The sequence below is a fragment of the Catharus ustulatus genome, chromosome 1, assembly GCF_009819885.2.
Source record: "Catharus ustulatus isolate bCatUst1 chromosome 1, bCatUst1.pri.v2, whole genome shotgun sequence".
NCBI classification, from domain to species: Eukaryota; Metazoa; Chordata; class Aves; order Passeriformes; family Turdidae; genus Catharus; species Catharus ustulatus.
The window spans coordinates 125,404,788-125,431,090 of NC_046221.1; the positions used below are offsets into that span (position 1 = coordinate 125,404,788).

Genomic DNA, 26,303 nt, shown 5'->3' on the forward strand with positions numbered 1-26,303 from the left:
TTTTTTATTTTTGAATTTTCAAATGTTTGCTGAAATGGATATTCAGTAAGCGAACAAGAATTAGGTCACCCAGAGGTAACATATTTCCCCACCTCCCTCCCAAATGAGAGAGCTGTATTCTGTAATGGGAAGTGTATGATTGCAAAGCCTATGGTTTAGGTATGTATCATTATAGTCTCAGTATCATTTCTCCCCAAAAACGTGTCATATGATACGCCCTAATAATTCTATTTATTATACTGTTAGGTAGATTCACATAAACAAAAGCCCAGTATACACGCAGAACATGAACATTCCTACCTGTTAGCAAATATATATTGTCCTGTGTAGATTTCAGATCACACAAATCACCACAAATCAGGGCATTTATAAATATGTAACTAATTAAACACAGTGTTCATACAAGCATCTGCCCAAGAAGAGGGAGAACTAACATTGTTCACTGCAAGTTCCTACCTTTTGGACTAGAACTTGAAATACACATGATGTGCATGGTGGCAGCAGAGTAGTTTATGATTAGTTGGCACAATCCAGAGTATTTATTACATGCTGATTGTATAATTGAAAGATATTTCCATATTGCTAATCCCATAATATATGATGGAGAGACAAAAGGTGACTTTCCCACCACATTCTGAATTGTTACAAATATCTATCACAATCTTTAATTCCATGAGTAAGGCAACGTGGGCAGAAACTGCTGGTTACAGATTAAGTTTACAACATCAAAATTTCAACAACTTCTCTACTCAGGGAACATTAATAATGGTGTATCCCACTGGACAGTATTAAGTATCCTTAAAATAGTTTAGTGATTTGGTTTCTTTTAATTACTTCCTGCCAATACCCATAATTTTCTCTGAATGTCCAAAACTAACTTAAGATTCAATATAAAATTTCTATTGTTTTTATATCATCAAAAAGGAAAGATTAATGACATATTTCAGTAATCTAGTAATATGTGCCTTTTTTCATTGTTCAAGCTGCATGCAATCCTCAGTGGATCTTAGATGTAGGTTAAAAAGGTATTAAATGCCTGTTTTTCAGTTGCCAAAGTCAAACATCACCTAGCATGTATATGGAAAGAGGAAACATCTGTTGGAATAATTTATTTGACTAACACAGAGGTTAGGATTAAAACCCACTAATTTCTTTGGTCCAATACTGAATTTCAATTCAACAATACAGGTATTTGTTCAGTTTGAAAAAAATTCCTTCTGTTACTTGTGGGCACATTCATGTATATCCCTAATTAGTGGATCTGGAAAGGGAATACTATGATGTGTCATTTTCTCATATCTGTATAAGCTCAGAGAATGAATATTTATAATTTTTGAGGCTTTGGAGTTTTTTTCCCAATAAATGTTCTAAGGAATTCACAAACCTTTAACTCCCAAGACTCTTTGGTTTGTATGGAATTCCTCTACTAACAAGATTAGAATATATCTCAGGATCAGTGATTACATATGAAACTGTAAGGCACAGCAACCTTCAGCATCTAAGATAAAAGTCCTACTTACAAGTTTTTAAAAAATATTAAATGCACAGCATTGGACTGCAAATTCTCCTAACCTTTCTGTGAAATCAGACTAAAATCTTACAGACTAACAGTAAAAAACCCCCACACCTAAATTGTTTAATTTACAAATGTAAATTAATAAAACTACAGACACCTTATTTCAATCAAATATGGAGGATGCTCTCTTTGCCTTTCTAGGGTCAAAAGGGATTTTAACAGAGTTGTGATTGTATTCCAGATTTTTAATACCGATAAAATATTTGCCAAGCAAAGAAGCTCAACAACTGGGCAGCTTTTTACCATTATAAAGCAGAATCGGAGTGCTTTGTCTCAAAGGGAATATCAGAAGGTCTTACAGGAAAAAGATGTTGTACATGCATGTTCCATTCTTTTTTAGGACTAAGGGGAATGGTAAATGGGAAGCATGGTTTTACTCAGCCTGGCCCAAAAGACAGGATACTAATAGAGATGGCATGCAAGCTGACAGAGCACTGAGCATGTGGACAAACCCACCTTACAACAGAATGAAAAAAATCCCCAAACATATTTATATGGCATGAGTATTAGTCTGTATCCCTCTAAATTTCAGAAGCCTGTACTATTCGCTGGAAAATAACAATGTACTACTACAGTAGTACTAACAATATTACTTTTTACAATAACGAATACATTACTCCTACAGTTCTTATTCTTAACTGCTCCCCTGCTTTGTGCTTTCTGAGAAAGAAAAGTTCAATAACTGGCACATATATAACAAATTCAGTTTCTTTTTTAGGCCAGAACATATCCATTGTCATATGCTGAACAAACATGATTATTTGAAAGAGAGCATATTTGTGATTTGCAATTCTTCTTCCCTTCTCAATGGAAAGACAGCTATTTTTAATCAGAACAAATAATCAGAAGAAAATAAACTCATGGAATGGAAAGTGGTAAATTGTAAAGAATATAAAATAGTATTAAATGTTGCTCAGTTAAATTGTCAAACATACTAATAAATTCTAACTTGAATGTAAAATAGAATACTACATTTACTAATTTAGTTACAAAAGAATCCCCATGTCAGTTGCATGTATTTTTTTTATCTACAGCGTAGTATAAATGATGATTTTTTTTTTGTTGGCTAGTTCAGCTGATAAATAATAAATCTACTAGGTTTAAAAAGGCATTAAAATATGGAAGGAGTGATATTAGGTCCCAAATACTTAACTATACTATTGACACAGGTGAAACTGGAGCATGGCTGTTAGAAGTAAGCTGTAATGATGAAAACTGATTGTTTCTCCTTCTCCAGATGATTCCAAGCATAGCATCAACCTTCACCAATGGTCCCCACACCCCAGTTTACCTCTGAGAATTAACTTCAATATTATTTCACCTTTGTGGAAAATTATTACAATTAAATGTATATGACAGAAACTAGTAATATTAAAGTTACTACTATTAGCTAGTCCACTGATTTGTAACCAGAAACTGAAATCTATTATCCTGTCTTTCAAAGAAATAAAGACAATAAATATAACATGGTTAAAAAAAAAATATTTCAGATTTCTATCTTCCTGTACTCATTTTCTAACTGATTCAGCAAGAGCTGTACAAGCAATAATCAGCATAATTAAAAGGAAGATGTTGGAGAAACACACCTGAGTTTTCATCTGACTTCTTCGTTCACGGATTCTTGGTTTTCTTTCAACTTTCAGCTGCTGAGCCAAATCTAAAAAATTTACTCTTTCTTTCACAGAGTCACTGTGGTGAGAAGGAAGAGCAAGATAAGGTGTTTCAGAGTCAGCTGCAGGAAACAAGAAGAAAAAAGGATTAATTCAATATCCCAAGTCAAACCATACGTATTTAATATCACAGGCTCCAATATATCTTCTTATAGAAAACAGTGTAATGAACCTTAAGATAAAATACCTCAAATTTCGTAATTAAGAACTGAAAACTCAGAATGGAATTATGGAAGGTGCTGCAAACACTGATGAAGGTGAATATTAAAACAGGTATTCCCATTCAGGCAGAGTTATTTGAAAGGGAGTAAATTCAATTACACAGCAGTAATATATTAGTAGTTATTCAGAAGAGCATTTCAGAACCATTGCCATTTACACATGGCTTCCAAACAACGAGCAGACTCCAACTATTTTAAAGCTGGTGCTGGTAGGCAGAGCATCAGCCTTCATGTCTTCAAAAATAACATACTAATTTATCTTCCAAAAGCAACAGTGTAAGTGCCACCAATTTTATTTTATAAACATGGTAATTCAAACCATTTTGAATAATTTCAAGTTAAATGTCTGTATCCAAGTCCTGCAAGATGGCAAGACACACTTTTAAGTCATTTATGTTTCAACCTGCATTCAACTCTGTAACAACCACAATCTTCTCACCATTTAAAAAAACCTCAGTTTCTTTCAGGTGTTGCTTGAGTTTCAAAACTATTTTGTGTTCACACTTGAAGAACAGGTTGCTTTTAAACCTCAAAAATGTTTTAAGGCTTTTTTACCTCCCAGACATTTTTTTACTTTCCAAGTTTAAAACTTGGACTTCTGCTAGATGTGTATCTTGCAAAAGCCTTTAAAAGGACTAACAGTACACAGAGATCAAATAAGTATCAACAAATAAATTTTAAAAGTTTGATATATTTCATGCATATTTATTCTAGAATGCCAAACATTTTAAAAATATGGAAGTAAATGTGAGTACTCACACATTCAAAATGTACTAGCTACCCCTTTCCATAATTCTGGAAGACTGGGATATGAGGAAAAAAAACAATACATGAACTAGTGCTAAAATTAAATTTTATATTGGAAAAGCTCAACTGCTACTCATGTCTTTTGGACTCATCACTGGTACAAGTGTCTTATAAACAATTCTTAGTATATTTATTTTTAGTTGTAATTTTATGAATTCTGTAAGTTTTAAATAAGCAGGAAGCAATTGATTAATTTGCTTACAAAACTGTACATAGGCTGCATGTTCATCTGTCATCCTTTGATTGCTTTTTTTCCTGGCAGCTTTGGAGGCTTTCCAATTCATTAAGAAACGTCTTTCCATTTCTTGAATTTCTTTCCCATCGAGGGATTCTGCAAAAGAGAACATTTTCTGTGATACAAAGTGAACTAAAGGGCTATACAAAGTTGTATGTAATGTGTATTGGCTCTGTGTTAATTCCCTTCAAGTCTTTTTTTGTTTTTCTAGTATTTTGGTAAAGAAAAAAAATAAGATTGATATTCATATTCAAGCTGCAAGAGTTAACATCTCTTAATTACAAAAAAAAATCTACAGTTTTTATAACTTTCAAGGGAAATATACATTTGGTTAACATGCAAGATTTCGATAAAGTTCTGCAGAAAATTCATGCTCTTACACAGGGCATAGACAAATGCATAAATCCAGGTTGAGAGGGAAACTGCATGTCTTAGCAATCAAGGAATCCTACTGATCATGAAGACAGTCACACAGATTTGCCTCTCTAAGTTTAACATTATTCACTTAGGTGTCATAAACCTTATGCTCTATGATTCATTGGTGGCATTTGCATTTTTGAGTCAGCCCAAATGAAATACCTCATGTGGCCACAAATTTAGTTTGCATCAGAGCTGCCCTAAGGCACTGTTATTTTCATTGTGCAGATAGGCTTTTTCTTAATGGCCAATATTTTGTACTCTGAGAAAAAACAAGTTCTGTCATTATAACTTTAAAAATAATTGCCACCTTTATCCAAAAAAAGTAAAAAACAGCAGATTTTTTAATACTTATTTCTACGGTATAAATACTTAAATACAGAAGAATCAGTTTCTTGCTAAAATGTTAATCTTTCATGCTAACATTTTATGCAAAATAATAATACAAACTACACCATGAGGATTAAGATAACAAATATACTCACAATTAAAGTGTGAACTGCTTATAAGTTTAAGGATGAATGTTAAATGACAAATTCAAACATAGTAAGATAGGATCTGCACAACTGGCACTGTACAACAAAAACACATTAGCAACTACTACAGATTGATATAGGAATAGATGAAATTGATCCTTGAAAATCAGTTTCACAACATCTGGAATATGAACACAAAAAATTGTCTTGTAATGATCTCACCAATCATTTATTATAAAACAAATGATTACTGCTGCTAATACCAAAAGCCAAACAAGATGGCTTGTGAAGGTGATTACATAATCAGTTTTAGCCTTCTACATAAATGAAAAATTAATGATTTTACTTAAATATCTGTAGCAGTAAGTGTGTTTACACGCATAGTGCTACTCAAGAACAACTAATTTTTCAGTTGTTTCCTAAAAGAGTGGGGGTTATGGGTGAGCTATTGATTTAATTTTTTACCTAAAGTCAGTGACTGTACTATAATCCTATCCTTGTACTTTGGTTTTTGGCAGATGGGGTTCCCTGTAAGATCTATTCTGCGTAGCTTTGTCCATTTTTTTAATACAACCTCCAAATCCTGCAATTGAAAGAACAACAGAACATTATGATTATGTTTCCCACTCCAGAGTAAAATTCAACAGTAATGTGATTTGGCCCAAATCCTGCACACAGAAAGAACTTCAATGAGACCATTCACTTGTATTAATATGTACATTAAGAATGTGCATTTTCAAACAGAGTGGTCCACAGCATTCCCTAAATACATCAAAATTGCACAGAAGAAATTATTAAGTTGGAAGATGCTGCATTTTTAAGGATACAGTAATGCCATCTATGGAAAATTATCACTTCAATCCCACTGATAAGCACCCAAAGCCCAGGAACTATCAATGAAAAAATTTGTATTATATGCAATGTCTGTTAATGCCTTGCCAAGGTCTTACAGAGCCCTTAGAGTATCAGTGTATGGAAGAATAAATACTTCATACAGATAAAGAAGAGACTTTAAAGAAAAGCTAAAAATCATGCAATCCACACTGGACTGTCTCCCTCTTTATATATATGTAGAATTGTATTTTACAGGAGAAACAGTAATCCCCTCTACCTAACTGTGGGTGGTCAGTTATAGTATTGGCCTACACAGTGAAATTAGTGAAATATACCTTTCTCCATCTGTGTTTCTGTCTGGTTACCCAGGGGCAGTATGACCTGGATGAAACTATTCTGTCTTTTAAATACAATAAATTCAAGTTAAAAACATTCAGCAGATTGGTCCTTTCTATGCAGACACCTTAGTTTCTGAATTACTTTCTTTCCAAAATTTAACTCCCATTCTTGACAGGCTTTCCTTGTATGTGTGAAAACCTTAAGGAGGGATTCAAGACAATAGGTATAAATAGGAGAGAGAGGATTTATGTTCTACTGTTGCAATTATTTGGAAAAATCTACTAATCATGCTGTGACAGATTCTAAACGGTAGAGTGTGTAAAACTTTGTAGCTTGATGCCAACAACAAAGTCTCTAGCAACGGAGATATCTCTTAGCTCCTTCACATTTAGAAAATTGCTTGGGTAACACAAGCAGGGAGAATTCTGCTTTTGCTGGCTCATCTCCCTTGGTAAAAAATCCTTTTGGAAATATCCTATGGGTTGTATAATATATGTTTAGAAAAATGAAGAGAAAGTGGCAGCACAGCCTCATACCTCAAAACCACATAATTTTTGATCTACCTATGATGATGGTGGTATCATCTATTGTTATTCAGTGATAAAAATGTATTTTTAGAAATCTAGAGAGAAAAAGTCTGGTTCTGTGAGGATCAAGACTGATAAATCAATGCAAGAAACTCTGAGGACTAGTCCACTTGAAGAAATGCAAATAATTCTCATAATGTTATTCAGCAAAGCTTAATCGGCATGTATCAGGATAGCAACATGATAACCCCCATGGTTTAGGTGCTAACACTTAATCATAAAGAAAATTTAGAGGCAAAATATTTTAGGCTAGACTTACTAAAAAAGAAAAATCATTTAGCAAGTAAGTTTATTTATCCTTACCTAAGCATTCAGACAATATCATTGAAGTCTGTAATGTGTTCTAGATTTCATTAGAAAGAATTTTTCCAAGTAATAGTTTTGCAACACAAAGTTGTGTCTTACTGAAATGAAATGTATACAGTTTAACTTTGATGAATGTATACAAAGTCCTGTAGATTTTTGTTAGCTGTTACTTACTTGATAAATGACCCAGAACATGCTTACTCCAGTGTATGTTTATCTAAGAGCACACTAATCCTGTGCTGAAATATGATTACCCTTTCGATACGCTCTAGTTGTTCATTGCCTTCCTGTCTCTAATAAAGTGCTTTCACTTCCCAGCCTTTCAATAAGCTGTACTAAAGGGACCAGACACTCTTCTGGGCAGGCTCCGTTTGATAAATGATCATGTCATGCTATCACTTTGAGGTCTGCTACAAAATACTGACGAGCAAATTATATTCCATAGGGGAGGGTGGGGAGGGGGAAGGGCAAGTGCCTGAGTAGGCAGCTGTAGTGCTGGCAATAACTTTCTTACCAATTAACGGTGGCCATTTAAGAATTGGTATTTGACCAGTATGCTCCAGTTCTTATCGGAAATGTCTAATTCAACTGCCCCAGCTACATCCACAGACAGCAATTTGTCACCAGTTTGATTACCTGTCATAATCTATTTGAGAAAATCTATAATTTTTCTCTTGTTCCTGACTCAATTCTAAAGAGAATGAATTCATCTTTTGTGATATCCTCTTGTCATAATCAATACTGGGCAGAGGTTGAATAAATTATAGACATGGGAAATACAGATATTTCCAGGTATTTCTAGCTATATTTTTTTCTTTCTACCCAAATACTCACACAACTCATAATCTTTCAAAAGCTAATGAACTTAATAAATAAATTATATTCTGGCTTTTTGTAAAAAGGAATAGTTGTGGGGGGGTTTTTAATAGACATAGCGTTTTAAAAAATTTCCTTAATTCCAACCCAAACACGCTGCAGTCTAGAAGACCTTGTGATCCTGATTAAAGCAAACTAGATTAATAAATGAAGTAGCAAGCAATAGAAAACAAAGAAAAACCAATTGTATTAAAATCAATTATATTCTCAATAACTGACCTGAGACATACTTTTTGCATGTGGTAGCTAGTCATAGTTATTTTGCATGAGTTCAGGAAAATTACTTGATTTCCTTCTGTTTACTGTTCAGACTGAATTATATAAACTTCAGTCAAGGGAAACAGGGTCATATGCCTTGATGTCTGTTAATTATGCTAACAAAGCCTTGTATTAGCCAGGACCTTAAGTGCTTGAATTTATTAGTCCTAATTTTCAACTATGCTGAAATCAAAGTGGCATAGTTGAAAAGTGAAGGAATATGTGTTTTCATAATAAAGTGAAAAAACTGTTTAAATATAAAATACTTATACTAACCACAAAAGCGAGAAAAGTCTACATAAGATTGTATTTCACGCATTTCTTATGCCCTTCATATTTTCCTCTTCCACAGAAATTCCATGTTATTCCTGCAGTTTACCAGACCTGCTCAGACACAGGCAGCTCCTCTACAGCTTCTCTTCCCACCAGGTGAAGCACAGCTGGGTACAGAGCTCTCTGACACTTCCCTGTCATGTGGCACTGCCAGGATCTCCGATCAATGCCAGACATTCCTGGAGAAGTTCTTGATGGCAGTGATGGGAAAGCAAGAATAGGAAAACAGGGGACATAGTGCTTTTGGCATGGAAAAGAGGTAGACATCAGAGTTTTGATAATAGAGGGGCAAGAGGGAGGTGAATGGAGGCAGCTGGTGTGGGAATGAAAGAGCCTTTGCTCCTTTTAACAACTTCAGCTGGCAGAACCCATTAAGTGTATGGAATTGTATACCCCTAAAATCCTTGCAGCTTTCACAGTTGTAGAATGATGAATGCCCTGCAATCATGAAATTCAGGGATGCAAAAAAAATTGAAATTTACTCAAAACCTTCCTCAGCTATTTATTTGAACAGTCAGTGACTGTATAAGATTGTAAGATTGCTAGATGTCCACTGTGAGCTAAAGCCTCTTACACTGAGTTGAAACTGATTTTTTGAAAAAATACTTTTCATGCCTTACTGCTTTTTTTAAACAGTATTGTTTTTATTTATTTAAGAATTTATATTAGTGGTAAGTAGAGCCTTCCAAAATATAATCCCTTAAAACTCAGTAGTTGTAGCTGAAAAGTTAGATACCCACTGGCATTACACTGTATATTAAACACATATGATATGTTCAATAATTTTACAGGTCTGCAAAGATATGAATAGAAACACCTTCCCTGTGCCATATATTTCAAAACTTGGAGATTGTTTAGGAAACACACAGAATATTCACTTTCAAAATATACTGGAGCTTAATCCAAGTGTAATAGAGAGCAAACTAAAGGCTAATTGTATAGTTTTTCAACTGTAGTGACCATGTAACATAGAAATCTACAGGTCTCACTGATTTGGGTAAATATAATTCTGGTTTTCCTGATGATTAAATAATGAAATTTAATAAAGAATAAATAATATATACACAGTTACTGAATAATGCAATCATTTTGTCCTCTCCTTTTTCTGTTTCAGAGGATATTGGTTTTTCATCTGAGATACTGAAAATACTGTCTCCAAACTGGCATCCTCATTCTTAAAATTAATTGGTTCTTTGGCTCTGACAATTTTCTTTCAAGATCATCACAACAGAAGCAAATTCTATTTATAAGAAAGAGTGAGCCAATATAAAAATCTCTGTAATATGTTTTATTTAGAAATGGATCCATTTTAAAAAGGGAAGCTTTGGGGAAATGGCCTATTTGATAGAAGCTTTTTTGCTATTTTGATGTAACCAACATATTCAGTGTTATTTTAATCATTCAGCAAAAGTCTACATGAATTGTATTTTGATGTAAATTCAATCACAACTTCCAGACAGGACTTGAAAAACAAAGCACTGATACTGTAGTAAAAAAAAGAATGGCATAATTCAACATTTTTTAATATTAAAGTGCAAAAAAATGAAGAGTCCAAATAGAGTTACTTATCTAGACAACTGATAGGTTATGCACACATTACCTCCACAATCTGTTGAAAATCTGTTGTGTTCTCAGAAGTAATAAGAATAGTTATTTTAATAATTCCTAACCAATGAAAGTTAAGCTTACTAAGGAAATAAAGTGTTTATGCAAACCAGAAATGGAAGTGTTTAATTCAATCAAGACTTCGTCTTGGTGATTCAGGTTACTATTTAGGCCAATTTATTTCAGTATTAATTAATAAAAATATATTTTTTTACTTCCTAGGTAAATGCTTCTCCATTTCTAGTCTCAGTAAGATTTTAATACGAAAAAAGACAGCATGCTTGACAAGCCAGATTTAGTAACTGCAGAAGTAAAATTTCTTTTTACTTATATATTTAGTGATAAAGATGAATGTGACTAACACCCATACTTCATATAACAAACATTTACTTTAATACCTTCATATGTTTAAGTCGATTGTCGACTGCTTTAAGATAAGAAAGATTTTCCAAAACTGCCAGTTCTTCTAATTCATCAATGTTGTTATTGCTGATATTCAATACAGACAAAGACTTCTGAAGGAAGAAAAGCAGAAAAAGAAATATCTTTTTTATGTCATGTATGAGTCAAGTTGTAAATTATTACAGAAAATTATCTTGAAATACGAACAAACATATCAAGAAACATGCAAACACCACCTCCACATACCATACAGATTGTTTTATGCTGGTGTTCCACCTTGTCCTAAAACGTAATTTATTCTGGTTTTGAAGTGAAACCAAAGCAAGATTGTTTCTTAATTATTTCAGAAATTCTTAGTAAATACAGAATTTTGGGTTTTTTAAAAACACTTTCAAGTACCGTATAGAGTTCTGCAAATGCTACTAACTCTACTTTTGAAGTATGAAACCTACATTGAAAGTGACTGCCTTTTTATAGAGTCATAGAATGGTTTGGGTTGAAAGGGACCTTAAAGATCACCTAGTTCCAGCCCCCTGCCATGAGCAGGGACACCTTCCACTAGACCAGGTTGCTCAGAGCTCCATCGAACCTGGCCTTGAACACTTCCAGGAATGGGGCATCCACCACTTCTCCATACAATCTGTTCCACTGTCTCATCATCCTTATAAGCAGAGAATTTCTTCCTAATAGCCAATCTAAACCTGCCCTTGATCTGTTTCAGGCCATTACCTCACTCCCTATCACAACACATCCTTGTAAAAAGTGCTTCTCCAGCTTTCTTATAAGCCCCCTTTAGGTACTGGAATGATGATACAAGGTGTCCTTGGATTCTCCAGGCTGAAAATCCCCAATTCTCTCAGCCTGTCTTCACAGGAGAGGTGCTCCAGCCCCCTGATCCTCTCTGTGGCCCTCTGGACTTGCTGCAGCAGGTCCATGTTCTTATACTATGAGCCCCAAGATTGTATCTGAACTGCAGAGTTGAAGCCCATATGTGCTACCCACAGTCTCATTTAACAGCTGGACTACATTGCTTTTATTTCAGGTTTGATCCTACAGATCTCTTGGTATCCATATCTCTGATCCTTACCCCTTCTCTGGAACAGTACTGAGTCACATACTGCACTTTGCCATCGGTAACAGACAATAGTTACAGACATCTGACATTTTAGATACAAATCTAAACATGTTTCAGGCATTTATCTCTGGAAATAATGTAGTTTCACATAAAAGGAAAAAGTTTGTATCTCTAGAAAATGAGAAGGGGTTCCTAATCCAGTGAGTTTAGAATTATACAAGGTATAAAATTTACCACTAGTTGGAAAACTCTATTTCAGCAGTTTATATAGGAAAAATAACCCACTTCAAAAATTTGACCAAGATCTACATTGCAGATAGAAATTACCAGTATCATCTTGATAAACACAGTTCATAAACTTAATCTTCTAAGTCAGATTCACGACATTGTCATCATCAAAACATTTGCCTGCGGTACACACAGAGTTATACAGCCTCATGATTTTTTATCTATTTTATCTCTGACACCATTAAACGAGCCAGAAACAGATGAAGAAGTAAAAAGGGATGCCTTTAAAAGGCTCCAAACACTTAGAACTCGAAGAATAAAATAGAGTATTTGTACATTTAGCCTCCACAAAGAAGTTACATCGTCAAGAATGCAAAGTTGTTTCGTGGAAAACAAAAGAAACTCCACATCAAAAGGCCTTAAATGAAAGCCACAAAGAACAAAATCTAGACCAGGCTGCTGAAAAAAAAGGAAGAGTTTATTATACGTTATTCTCCTGGGAAGATTATATCTATAAAACTTCCCTTTACTTTGATAATTTCTCCGATATAGAAGGAACAAAATACAAATGCTCTCACAGTAATGACTCATTTCTATTAAAGAAAAACAGCAATACATGTCTTGGATTACATAATCTCAAAAGAGGAAAAAAGTAGAGCTAAGCCAAGTATTTATGATATACATGTAAACAAAGGAACTCACTTTTTAGTGAGTTTTTCATCTTCACAAAAAAAGGTTCATCAAGCCCTGATTACAGTATGGGAGATACAGCAAGAGGAATTTTTATAGTACAGAACTAAATCCATTAGCAAATAAAGCCTACTTTTTAACCTCTTCAACGGTATGTTTTATGTTTTCTGAGCAATTAACATGTTGAAAGACAACTTCAAAAAGATTTCCTGAACTCTTGACATAACACAATATAGAACTGCAGAACTAAAACTGAATGTTTTTGATTGTGGTGTTCTTAATATCCAGGAAAAAAAAAAGCTGTTTGTGCCTTTTTTCCCCCCTTCCATTTTTTCTATAGAAATACAGAAGGCAATAAATAAACAACTACACCAATCAAATCACCAAAATATCAACAAACTAATTCACTACAAATAAAATAGACTAAGAAATTCAAGAGTGACAAATTCCAACCCCTTTTTTAGTTTTTTCATATTCTGTTGTTATAGGGTATCCACACATTTCCTCAATTCCTCTCTCTCTTTATTCTCATTTTCTTCCTTCATAATGAAGAAAAAAGGGAAGTAGAATTTGCTGGACTCCTTGTAAGAGAATTGGGGTAGAAGTCCCTTGGTAGAATTTGAAATAATGTCAGCAATTGGCAGATGAAGAAAACACAAAGTGATCAACTCCTAATAATTTTTCCTAAAAATACTGATCTCCTGATAATTGGCTCATTGAAATTCTCAAAATGTACTTACTGCCAGGGAGTTAAGAGATACTGGATCAAACAGAAGCTTTTCACCGACAGGGAGATGTTGACTTTCAACATGTAGCTCCCTTAGTTCTCCTATTTTATCCAAACCCTCTACTACAGTGATATAGTTGCCTCCTAAATACCTACAGAACAGAACACAAAATAGATTTAATATCCTTTGAAAGTAACAGCAAACACAAGGCTTCAATATATAAAGAAAAGTATTTTTCAAGCATTATTGAATAATACTTGGTAATCATCATAGAAAAAGTAAATAACCCAATATACAAGTAGAATAGATATTTAATTGATTCAAGCTTTATTTTTCAGTTTTATCTACTGCTATTATTATTATTATTATTATTATTATTACTAGACTGAAAAAATAAAATTACTTAAATGCAAATATATATGTCAAGAGGATAAGTCATTACTTTTTATCACAGAACATCTCATCAAAAAATAATAAGCAATTATTTCTATTTGAAAAGCAAAGAGCTGAAAGGACCTTAATGGTTACATAATTAAAAAAATTTGTTAAGTGTCACAACTATTCTTTTTACTAGTAAAATAAATACATTATTTTCAACTTACAGTTTTTCAAGTTTTTTCAGTGATGAGAGATTTTCTATACTTGAAATACGATTGTTCTGAAGGTAAAGATGTGTTATATTTGAAGCAAAGTCCAAGTTCTGGATTTGGTTGATTTGGTTATCATACAAATATAGAACTCTCAGATTTTTACAGAAAGAGAGGTCACCCTGAAATAAACAATAGCATGCTACTCAATGTTCACTCACTGCTTGCTTCTGGAAACTATTGATTGTCTTTTATTTAAGTTCTGATGCATGATTTATAAATGCTCACCTTTAATAAGCATTTCTTAAAACTATTTTTCTTAGAAAAACAGAGTTATTATATACTGTCAGTTATCTACAGATTGAAGATTGAAATCTGTCATTACTACTTAGCCATACAGATTCTGAAGACTATAGACATCACAGCAAATAGACCACATTCAGTGTGACTTCATTCCCTTCCCTGTCTTCATCAGATGGATTTCAGAAAAGCACAGGTTTCAGACTAGTTGTTTCCATTAAACTGCACTGATGTAACTGGAAACCAGTTCTTGGCAAAGAATTACTGGTTTATACAAAACCTTGCACTTCAACCTGTTTTAATATATTTCTGAACCTGACTTTACACTCAAATGTTGAGTTTCTTTGAACATATTCCTATGAAACAACTAAAAGGGCCATTCCTCATGAAGGTTTCTGTAAAATTTTGCTGTGGCAGATGATGAACCAGATCTCGTCAAATGGACTGATCCAATTAGTAACTTGCTGTGTTCCTAGGAGTGGGCTGAATAAACCCATTTGCTTGCAGGGATCTGTTCACACAGAGCAAGCAACTTCTTCTTGATTGAAATCACACTTTCAGAGTAGAAATTCACTATTATTCAACAGTCCAGTTGTTCAGGGCTCAGCAGTTTCAAAATTTACTCCGTATCTTGAGGGGATCTGAATTAACTCAGAACTTATTGAAACCCATATACATTTCCTATTATTAAACTCAGAGGAAGGAGAACTGGGTTAAGTTTGCAGGTTTAGTCTTTGGAAATGAAAAGCTCATGGATTATTTTTTAAATAAGTAAGCCTCAGGGAGCAATTAAAAAAAAAAAAAGAAGTATATTTTTAACTTAGCTAATTTGAAAAAGCCACTACACCAGTCCAAATTTGTTAACCTCACTCGGGTTATTTCCTGCTCCTGAACTCTCCTTTCCTTTCTCAGACTTCCTCTGAAATTTAAGGAATAAATCACAGATTGAAAAGATTGTGCTGTGAGTTAACAAATTTGTAAAACTTGGCTTTCCTTGTTTGTCTCTCCAACAATGAACATCTCATCACAACAGTAACTACAAAACATTAGAGCAGCCAGTTTAAAATTAATTATTTAAAAAAAGCCCAAAACCTTACAATTGAATCTATATTTTTATCTGACAAATTCAGATGAGTTATTTTTTGCAGATATTGTCCAAAGTCCTCTTCACCACGATTCTTGTGACTGGCATTTTTAGCAATTAGGTCCGTTGTTAGTCGAACCATGGTTCTGTAATAGGTGAAGCTGCTCTACTCCTTCTAATTGTATATTCCACGTATTCTTCGAAGTAGTATTATAGAATGCCTTAAAAACAAAAAGGAATATGTTATACTCCAGATCTTCAACAAAGCTTGCATGTGTACTTCAAATCTGACACATCCTCACCAATGCCCTTTTCATTTACAGTGATACTATGTTGCTTAGAAAAATCTACCCCTTTTACTGCTGACATTTTATCAGGTTTTTGGTGTATTAATAAACATTTTAAAATAATTTTTCTATCTGATTTGTTGATACAGTTTGCTTAAAAATATTATATCCTGCATTAACATGCATACAGAACTGCATGTTCTGCACAGTCAAAAACTGAGTTTTTCCCACTGAGGCATACTATAGAGGCTCTCCAACCATTCCAACTTTTTTTTCCAAACTCTGGCTCATATAAGTGAGTTTATAAATGACAGAATGGGGGAGAGGGAAGAAGGCAAGCAGCTAATATTGAACGGGATGCATGAACGATCTGGGGATAAAGATACCCTAACAGATATAACTTAACGACTCAGAATAGAAAGGTCACCTATTTAGCCAGTATATATAAGAATGTATATGATATATTACAGCTTATACACAAAAGCCCCACGTTGGTGTATCAAAAAATCTGAGGAGAGAGCAAAAAGCATCCCAGTGTAAAATCTCGCAAAGTGAATCGTCCCTGCCAGCATTACATGTAGGAGAAACTGAAGAAAAGCCAAGGTCGAGGCTGTGAAGGCAGAAGAAAGTTCCTTTCTTAGTAAATAAATTTGAAGTTCGGTAGCTCTCCTTTATCCATACGGGGTTTGCTTTTAACTTTCATTATAGAAGGTGGAGATGAAGGAGAGCTTAGTGCGTTGCTTGTTTTTCTACTGTGAGTTTCTTCCTTGTTATATAAAAACACCTTTCAGAGCCCCTTCTCAGATCTTCGGAACCCAGCAGAATAAGCGAGCGAAAGCCGGGCAGGTCTCCCTCCCTCGGTCCCCAGCTCCTTCCTACCTACAGCCGTGCGACTGCACACCGCCCTCCCCGTCCCGTGGCCCCGGCACCAGCCGCCTCCCGGCACGGCCGCTGGGAGGGCGGCTCTGACGGCGGCACGGGCCGGGATCCGCTCCAGGCGCCCTCCCGGGAGGAAGCGCCCCCGGCGCGGCCCCGCTCTCCCCTCAGCCCCCGGGCCGCGCGCGCCGCCAGCCCCTGGTTGCCGCGGCAACCGCACGCCAACGGCCGAGGGGCGGGGCGCTCCCGCTACCGGCTGCGGCGCGCGCCCCTCGGACCAATCAGAGAAGAGGGAAGGGAGAGAAGGGGCGGGGCTTATCTTGCGCACGCGCAGCAACGATGCCCGCGCGGCGCCGCGCGGGCCGGCCTAGCTGGCCGCCATGTTGAGAGGGAGGGAGCATGTCCCGGGACGGAAGAGACCCGCAAGGGTCAGCGGGTCCAGCTCCTGCGGCAGCAGAAGTTACACCATGTGCCTGGGCGCATTGTAATAATGCTTCTCGAACTCTTGTTAGGCTTGGTGTTGTGACTGCTCTCTGGTTGGAAAATTTTTTCCAAATCTCCAACCTAAACCTCTTCTGACACAACTTCAGGCCATTCCCTCGGGTCCTGGCACTGGACGCCATAGAATAGAGATCAGTGCATTACCTTGCACGTTTCCTCGTGATGAAATTGCAAATTGCAATGAGGTTTCCTCTCAGTGTGGTCCAAGCCACTCCTCATACAGCTTCCTCTCCAGTCCTTTCCTTATCCTCCCTGCCCTCCTTTGGATCTTCTGTAATCGTTTAATGTCATTTTTATGTTGTGGTGCCCAAAACTGCACACAGGACTGTTGCAAAATGTGAATTATGTATTTTTTTTTAAAGGATGTTCTTTCATGTTTGATCTTCGTATACTTTCAAGTCCAATCAACAAGGGAGGTTCAAATTGTGAGCCGGCTGCTAACAAGCGAACTCTAAGTTATATCTACGATATCTAGAAGAACAAATTACTTGTTTGTAGAATTACCTTGCTGAAGTTTAGGGCTTGACACACTTCAGTGATCTGAGACCGATGGGAGGTTAACAAATCTTGGGAAAAAGGATGCCAGCTGATACTGGACACAAAGAATGAAGAATTTATGACCTACAAAGACATCTGGTAGAACTTTAAAGATAAGGGAAAAACTAATAAAGTCAACTCAGCAATTGTGCTGAAACCAGCTCAAACTGAGTCAAAGGTGATTCTGACAGGGGGAGATCTGCAACCTCCAACTCAGACACCACCGACCCAAGAGTAGAGAAAGATTGGGCGTGTGGACTAATTAGCATAAGAAGCAAGAGAATTGTTAGCCAATAGTAGAATGTGAATTCATAAGAAAACTGTGTAACTATCAGCCAATGAACACTAATTCCTTTATTTGCTAAAATGTATAAATTGTAAAAATTTATTGGTAGCTTGTGTGCTTGATTTGTGGAATTCCACCAAGCACCCAGGCTTGTGCAATTTTGAAATAAATAATCAATGTCTCAAGTGTATAATTGTTCGCTTGTTGCACACTGGGTAATAAAAACAATTTTTGTGGACAGCAGCACTCGAGGTGAGGCTGTGCCAGTGCAGAGCAGAGCAGGACAATCCCCTCCCTTGCCCAGCTGTGATGCTGTGCCTGATGCCCCCCAGAATAGGGTTGGCCCTCCTGGATGCCAGGGCACTGCTGGCTCATGTTTAACTTTCTGTCGACCAGGATCCCCAGGTCCCTTTCTGTGGCATTGCTTTCCAGCCTCTCATTCCCAGTCTGTATGTATATCCAAGATAGCCCCTTCCCAGCTGTTTAATCCAGCACTCTGCCCTTGTTAAACTCCCTACTGCTGGTGATTGCCCAACTCTCTAATTTGTCCCAGAAGAAATCTTTGAAATCTGCTAATGCAAATGGGCTTTGAACAACATCCCCCATGCTGCCCACCCCTACAAAGAACTCTTTGTCTTATTAATGTCTTAATAAGGCTATGTGTTTTTAAATCTTGTTAACCAGCAGTTTTTCTGTTTGTTGTTGCCTCTTGTTCCTCCATGCCAGGCTTTTTTTGTGAACACAGACTACTGGCAAAACCAAGGTCATGTGGTTCCTTTCCCTCATACTTGAATTGGAGAAGTTAATAGTTTTATAAATTGAGTGTATCCAGTATCTAACAGCAAAGTTCTACAAAAAAACCATGTTAGCAAATGATTTAATGATTTTTTTTAAAATGGTGAAACATTATTCCAATTTGTGGTTGGTTGTTGGTTTTGTTTCGCTTTGTTCAATCGATTATATCACGCTTTTTAATGCCTTTACAAAAGCCAACTAATTAGTTGCTGATGACACAAAAGTGGGAGGAGTGGCAGATACTCCAGTGGGTTGTGCTGCCATGAGGAAGGACTTCAACAGGCTGGAGAAATGAGCCAAGGGGAGCCCAAAAAAGTTCTCCAAAGGAAAGCGTAAAGCCTGGTCCATGGGGAGGAACAGCTCCCGGCACCAGCAAAGACCAGCTGGAAAGCAGCTTGGCAGAAAATGACATAGAAGTCCTGGTGGACACCAAACTGTCCAGTGTAGCAGCAAGGAAAACAAATGGTATCCTGGGCTGCCTTAGTGGAATATTGCCAGTTGTAGAAGGAGATCCTACTCTTTTTATTCAGCGCTTTTGAGGCCACATCTGGAATGCTGGTGTCCAGCTCTGAGCTCTTCAGTTCAAGAGAGACATGTATATACCGGAAAGAGACCAGCTAAGGGCTATAAAGATAGTGAAGGAACTGGAGCATCTGTCTCTTAAGTAGTTGAGAGAGCTGGGACTGTCCAGTCTGGAGAAGAGAAGGCTCAGGGTGTTTGCTTCCAATGAAACCAAGATTATGACTTCATTTCTCTTACAGGAAAAAGGACACAAAATGTTGTTAGGAACAAACATGTTTTATTATGCAAAATATGTCTGAAATAATTTGTTCCAATTAATTTGAGTTTGGGTTTTATGTTTTCAAAGGTAGAAAATATAAGATTCTCAGAAACGTGGAGCACAGGAAATAGGAGAATGGGGGTTGTGGGGAGTGTCACTTCTTCCTGCATAAGGGAAGACTCTTTACATTTTTGCTTGTTCCAGTATGGGCTTCCCACAGAGTCAAAGCCTCCTTCAGGCACATCCACAGGCTGTAGGTGTCTGTCTGTCTGCTCCACCATGGACTTCCATGGGCTGCAGGGGCATATCTTGACTCACCATGGTCTTCACTATGGACTGCAGGGGAGTCTCTACCCTGTTGCCTTGACCCCCACCTCCTCTTACTCCCACTCCTTCTTCTCTGACCTGGGGGTCTGCAGAGTTGTTTCTCTCCCGTATTCTCACTTCTATTTCCTAGCTGCTGGTGTTGCACAGGTTTTTTCCCCCGAGGTGCTACTACCATCACTGATGGGCTTGGCCTTGACCAGTGGTGGGTCTGTCTAGGAGCTGGCTGGCATTGGCTCTATCATGGAGGGAACTTCTAGCAGCTTCTCACCTAGTATGAAGAATCCACCCTTGTAGCCTACCCCGATTACCTGTCCTGCCAGGTGGGTCTGTCCCTTGAGGCTGTCAAGGCTCTGGCTGCCAGGGACAGCTGTGAGCTGCAGAGCAGAGTAGGGGTGGGAGTGTCTGTGATGGGCTTTGGCTCTATGACATCCTAGGGGACAGGTCACAGTGGGGCTGGTTTTCACAGCCAGGGGTAAGCACATGAGGGGAGGCTGGGCTGGGCAAGAGCTGGGAGAGAAATGTGGATTCTTACCTTGCATCAAGAGCCCAGCCCCCTGCCAGCAGCCTCACCCCTTTTCCTACCTGCTCCCAGCTCTGAGCAGCTCCCATACATGCTCCCTGCTCCTTCCCAGACCCACTTGACTCTTTCTCTCCCTCCTCATGCAGGCCATGGCTGCCCGAGTGTTCTTTAGTGTGGTGCGAAACATCATCATCCAGCAGCCACAGATGGTCAATAGGGAGATGGATGAGGCCACACGTGAGCGCATGTGGCAGCGGGAGGAAATGCTGAGACAGGAGATGACTCGGCTGCTGCAGGAACTGGAGCAGAATGACATGGCCCAGAGACACCTGCTCTTCACTGCCATGCTGCAGTGGCAGAGCTGGGCTGTAGCCCTTGTTGTGCTTTTGGGGCTGTGGTGGTGGCTCCGATATTTGAGAAATCATCATAGAATTGTAGAATCCTAGGATGTTTTAGTTGAAGGGACCTTAAAGATCCATTTAACAATCATCTCATTCCAACTCCCCTTCCATAGGCAGGGACACCTTCCAGTAGACCAGGTTCATGCCCCATGCAATCTGGCCTTGAATGCTTCCAGGGATGAGGCATCCTTTACTTCTCTGGACAACCATTAACCACTATCCAGTGCCTCACCACCATCACAAACAAGAATTTCGTCCTAATGGCTAATCCAAACCTACCCTCCAGCTTAAAGCCATTTTCCTGTTGTCCTGTTACAGCATGCCTTTATAAAAAGTCCATCTCTGTTCTTCTTGTAAGCCTGTGTAGGTAGTGGGACAGTGCTGTAAGGTCTCCCTGGAGCCTCTCAAGGCTGAACAACCCCTGTTCTCTCAGCCTGACTTCATAGGAGAGGTGCTCCAGCCCTGTAATCAACTTAGTGGCCCTCCTCTGGACTCATTCCGACAGGCCCATGCCTTTCTATTGTTAGGGGCCCCAGACCTGGATATAAGTACTCCAAGTGGGGGTCTCACAAGAGTGGAGTAGAATCACCTCCCTCAACTTGCTGGCCACACTTACTTTGATGGAGTCCAAGACACAGTTGGCCTTTCTGGGCTGTGAGTGCACACTGCTGAGATATGTCAGGCTTCTTGTCCTTTCTCAGTCCGGCTTGGGATTGCTCTTACCCGGGTGCAGGACCTTGCACTTGGCCTTGCTGAGCTTCAGGAAGTTTGCATGGGCCCACCTCTCAAGCCTATTAAGGTCCCTCTGGGTGGGATCCCTCCTGTCCAGCATGCTACCACATCACAGAGCTTGGCGTTGTCAGTAAACTTGCTGAGGGTACACTCAATCCTACTATCCATATTGCCAATAAAGATGTTAAACTGTCTGGTCCCAATACCTATATCTATGGCTATGTAAAGCCCATTCAGCCCTAACACTAATAAATGGTATAAAGTAATGAATGTTTGGCTGCTGCATATTCTGTTCCTTAGCTAGCACACTACTTTTAGACAAAAAAAAGTCTATCATAAAACAAGAAGTTTAATATTGATGCTCAAGACTTTGGCTTCTAAATTTGTACTGAGTACAACTTCATTTTGGATCAACAGATGTTAGGAATTATCTTATTCAGACCTCTAAGAGACAAAATTATTGAAGTTTCTATAAAAATGGAGAATTAGCAGTGTTATCATCCTCCTATGCACACTTCATTGAACACTATTGTCTGCAGACCTGAAGGCCACCATCTCAAACTCCCACCTCATATCAGCAAGAACATACAGCATTTTGTTCCCACATCCTAAGAAAGGTGAGGAGGAAAGAATGGGATTTTATACTCTTTTGGCTCAAAAATATTTAAATTTCATTACTGGGGGTAAGTCACTTTCTTGTTTTACTTACATGCAAGATGTCATTGACCACAATATCTTTTTCTTAAAGCCAAGAACACTTACACATCACCCTGCTTTCCCTATTTTCCATGCACAGTACAGTGGTTCTACATTTATTTAGCAACAATACTGAGCCCTCTGCAAAGATTTGCTGTAAGTTCGGAATAGGAGAAAAGCCTACATTTCATGTTGCCTTGCTTTTGCAAGATTAATTCACATCCTTAGATCTCCTTTTAGAAATCAAACAAACCATGTTAGAAGAAAAAAGTCTTTAGTGGAGAAGCATTGCATTCAAAAGAACATATGACATTGACAAAGGTCATAGGTGAATTCTTTGGCTCATTTTCTGTAGGAGCACAGACAAGAGATCTACACACCTTTTTTTCCTGTTAGGAGCAAAAACTGGTGCTCCAGACAACTTTGTCAAAGGATTTCAGAGATAAATGAAAGGCTTTAATGTTTATGACAAGTAAACAAATTCCTTGAAATTATTATAATTAAAAAACTCCAAACACAACAACCAAATGTAACTGAGGAAAGTTAACTACCTCTAAAGAGACTGCATTTCAATAGAGCAAGTTCAGTCTAAAGTCAAGATCTGTATTTGTATCATATGATCCTTCTAGGACTTCAAACAAAAGTTTTTATCCTATTAAACAATGATTGCTTGGTTACAACTACTATAACCTCACAAGTTGTTAAATTTCTTAAGTCTGTTTTGTGCAGCCCTATCAGTGTGTAGACTGGGGCAAGCAAAACTCTTAAAACAAGTAAGTTGAAGCTTTAGAGAGCTGCTTCTATTTATGTAACGTACTAATGCAGCTAATTTCACACTGAGATGGATGGACCTCTTAAAATCATCTGCACTACACACTTGCATGATCAGAACAATTGAGTAACTGGACTCGAGCACCTCAGTCAACAATGAAGTGGCATCTCAGATCTGCAGCATTAAAAGCTTTTGGAACCTGGAAACAAAGGTGAAGTTATTAGAAAACTATTTGTTTTTTAGGACAAACATTTTATCTTTGTAGTTTTTAAAATTTTTAAAAAAAATTTTTAAATTTATTTTATGAACCTTTTATCTTACCTCCAGTAGAGATGACAGTGTAGATTTGGGAAATGCAAAATCCTGTCTCCAAAGATGAGTGATAGGAAATAATTCAAAACATCAAGTTTTCCCCATAGAGGAAATAACAGCCAGACAAATATTGTAGTGAAGTTTGATAGATGAATCAAGAATAGAAAGTAAAAATTATTGTATGATTATCTGATTGAGAAACAGTCCAAAGATATACTGGAATCTCAGCATTATTTTGTCAAACATAGTATAGATATCTGAGTACTCACACAGTCGTTCTTTATTCTTAAATAGGTGGAAAATGTTATTTATGTGTCATTTGTCCCCAGCTGATGATTTACATAAGTATTTGTGTTAAACCATTTTTGCTACTCTCACAGTTTTACCTAGATGTCCTAAGAAGAATTTTTAAAGTGGAAAAAGAAGAACTTCCGCACAAACTTGGAATAATGAGGAGCTAGTTTGGAGCTTATATCACCATATGAAATACATACATCTTGTTTTAAGTTCAACTCAGACTGAAATGCCTTCCTTAGAAACAGATTTAAAATATAAGCTTAATTCTAACCTCAAATGATGTGAAATTCTAACCTCAAATGATGTGAGTGCAATTTGTCTTCAGCTGGAGAAGAAAGTTCAGATGGTTGTAATTACTAAAGATTGCATGCCATTAGATGCAGGCACATAAATTAATTTCCTTTTATAATAAAGTAATGCCACTGCAGTTGCACATAAGCCCCAAGGTAATCTGGGCTAGAGCAAACAGAAATTCACACAGGAAATGATGGACAAATTTACATAGGAGTTGAATACATGTTTCAGTTGAAAATGAAGAGTTCTGAAAACAATACATTTTTAATCCCCTCAAAGGGCTTAGCCATTTCCTATCTGTGATGATCTAAAGAGAACTATGCAAAACAGAGTAAACATTCTTTGCTAATAGCATTATTACAAATTTTTATTAAAGGTGGTAATGTCTGATAAACTAGAGATGTATGACCTTTAGTGCATAAACCCAGTAATACTTGTGTATGCTTTATCATCTGTATTTTTAAAAAGCTAATGATCAATCTTCTTATTTCATAGACAGAAACAGACACTAGCTCTGGTAAAAATGCCTTGCTAAAGTTTATGCACTCCTAGTTTTTGAAAAGCCAGGAAGAAAACCCCATTCTCCTGAGATACAGTCCTGTGACCTATCCACTGGACCATGCTACTTCCCAGAATACTGTAGTTTTTGGAAAGCCCCGTATGAAGCAATTTTTCATAATTAAAAACAAACCAAATGTCACAGCAAATATTTCATATGTTAGAGGTTTCATCTAAGGATCAAAATTAACTTTCCTAAATTACATATTTCCTTGTGGATATTATTCTGAGGCTCTGAAAAGTAAAATTACAGCTCATAAAAATACACCCTGAGGAACAAGATACTTCATTAATTCCTTAAAGGTTTAGCATAATTGTTTTTAACTCAAGAAAAATCTTTCAACTGGATAGTCTCTGATGTCAGTTCTTCAAGACTTGACACACAAAAAAAAGTTCCATGTGAGTGCAATTAATCTTACATTTTATCACCCCATAATTTAATAATTTTCAGCTCTTGGGGACTTGCATCTTAAAATGATGCTATCTCAGCTGTGTAGTATTTATATTTTTTCTGGCTTTTTAAAGTATTTGTTTTTATCATTTTATCTTAACCTAGTTTATGGTATAATATACAAAGTACCTTATATTGGGATTTCAATAAATACTTTAAATATGGTAGTATTATTAAGATTGGAAAAATCATTGCCCTAGCACTGCCAAGTCCACAACTAAACCATGTCCCTAAGTGCCACACATACACTTCTTTTAAATGCCTCCAGTGATGCAGGGATTTAAACCACTCAACGACTTCCCTGGGAAGCCTGTTCCAGTGCTTGACCCCTCTCAGTGAGAAATTTTAGTGATATAATGAGAATCCAATTCTGATTTGGAATTTTTGGGATACAGCCATAAAAACAGATAAAATAAATAGCATATTTATTAAAGAGAAAGTAACATACTGAGCTTATTTTAAAACACTGACATAAAATTTAAAAAACCCTCCAAAATTTAGCAAAGGGGAGAAAATAAGTAAGATGAATAATGTTTAATTGTATTTACTATATTTTAACCTTATAAATGAAATATTAACATGTCAGCAATTAACTTTACAGCTTGTATTCTTCAATTTTTCATAATCAGCATTAATAATCAACTGGCATTACAGTTCATAATAAATGGAGGACTACTGCAGAAACACTGGGTGTCTTGGGGCAATGTACTATGCTGTGCAGGACTGATCCTGTACCCAGGTTCATGGCAGCATTGTATTTTTTAAAGCAAACATATCTGTCACACTGACATTTCATTAAACACTGGACAAGTTAAGATAAAATCAAAATATCCAAAACCAGCTGCAGTCAAAACTTGATAAAGGCACAAGTGATAGAAATGCAAGAACATTATGCTTCATTTACTAAATATCAAGTTTAAGAGAGCTCATTCTATTTAATCTGAGCATATGTGCACACACTGCCACTAAAGGCAAGGAAAACGAGAGTCCCCTGTCAAAAAGGGTTTGAACAGGGGTAAGGTGAATTTTTCAAGGAATACCAAAGATAGGTGGTGAACAGAGCTGTTGTAACCAGGTCACAGTTGCCTGTTATTCCAGTATTAGAATCAAGGATAATTTATGAAAAGTTCAAGCAATACTTCTTCTGACCTGGCATGAATGTGAGGTAAGGAACAACTGGAGAACTTGTGATGCTGTTCAAAATCAAAAGCTTAAGGTCAGCCTCTTTATTAGCTTTTTCTGAAGC

The 26,303-nt window shown here is 37.0% G+C and overlaps 1 protein-coding gene across 3 annotated transcripts in view; it reads right to left on the reverse strand.

The window, feature by feature from the left end:
• The window catches only part of PPP1R42 (protein phosphatase 1 regulatory subunit 42), a 28,932-nt gene extending 12,024 nt beyond the window's left edge, over positions 1-16,908 (reverse strand). For all 3 annotated transcript variants that reach the window (XM_033072949.2, XM_033072957.2, XM_033072967.1), the window contains exons 1-8: positions 16,801-16,908; positions 15,648-15,855; positions 14,266-14,432; positions 13,676-13,814; positions 10,939-11,055; positions 5,868-5,985; positions 4,477-4,605; positions 3,163-3,308 (exon numbers count right to left, since the gene is read on the reverse strand). In XM_033072949.2, the coding sequence (XP_032928840.1) occupies positions 3,163-3,308; positions 4,477-4,605; positions 5,868-5,985; positions 10,939-11,055; positions 13,676-13,814; positions 14,266-14,432; positions 15,648-15,776 (945 nt within the window). In that variant the 5' untranslated portion in view covers positions 15,777-15,855; positions 16,801-16,908. The remainder of the gene's footprint in view (positions 1-3,162; positions 3,309-4,476; positions 4,606-5,867; positions 5,986-10,938; positions 11,056-13,675; positions 13,815-14,265; positions 14,433-15,647; positions 15,856-16,800) is intronic.
• Between the last annotated feature and the right edge of the window lie 9,395 nt (positions 16,909-26,303).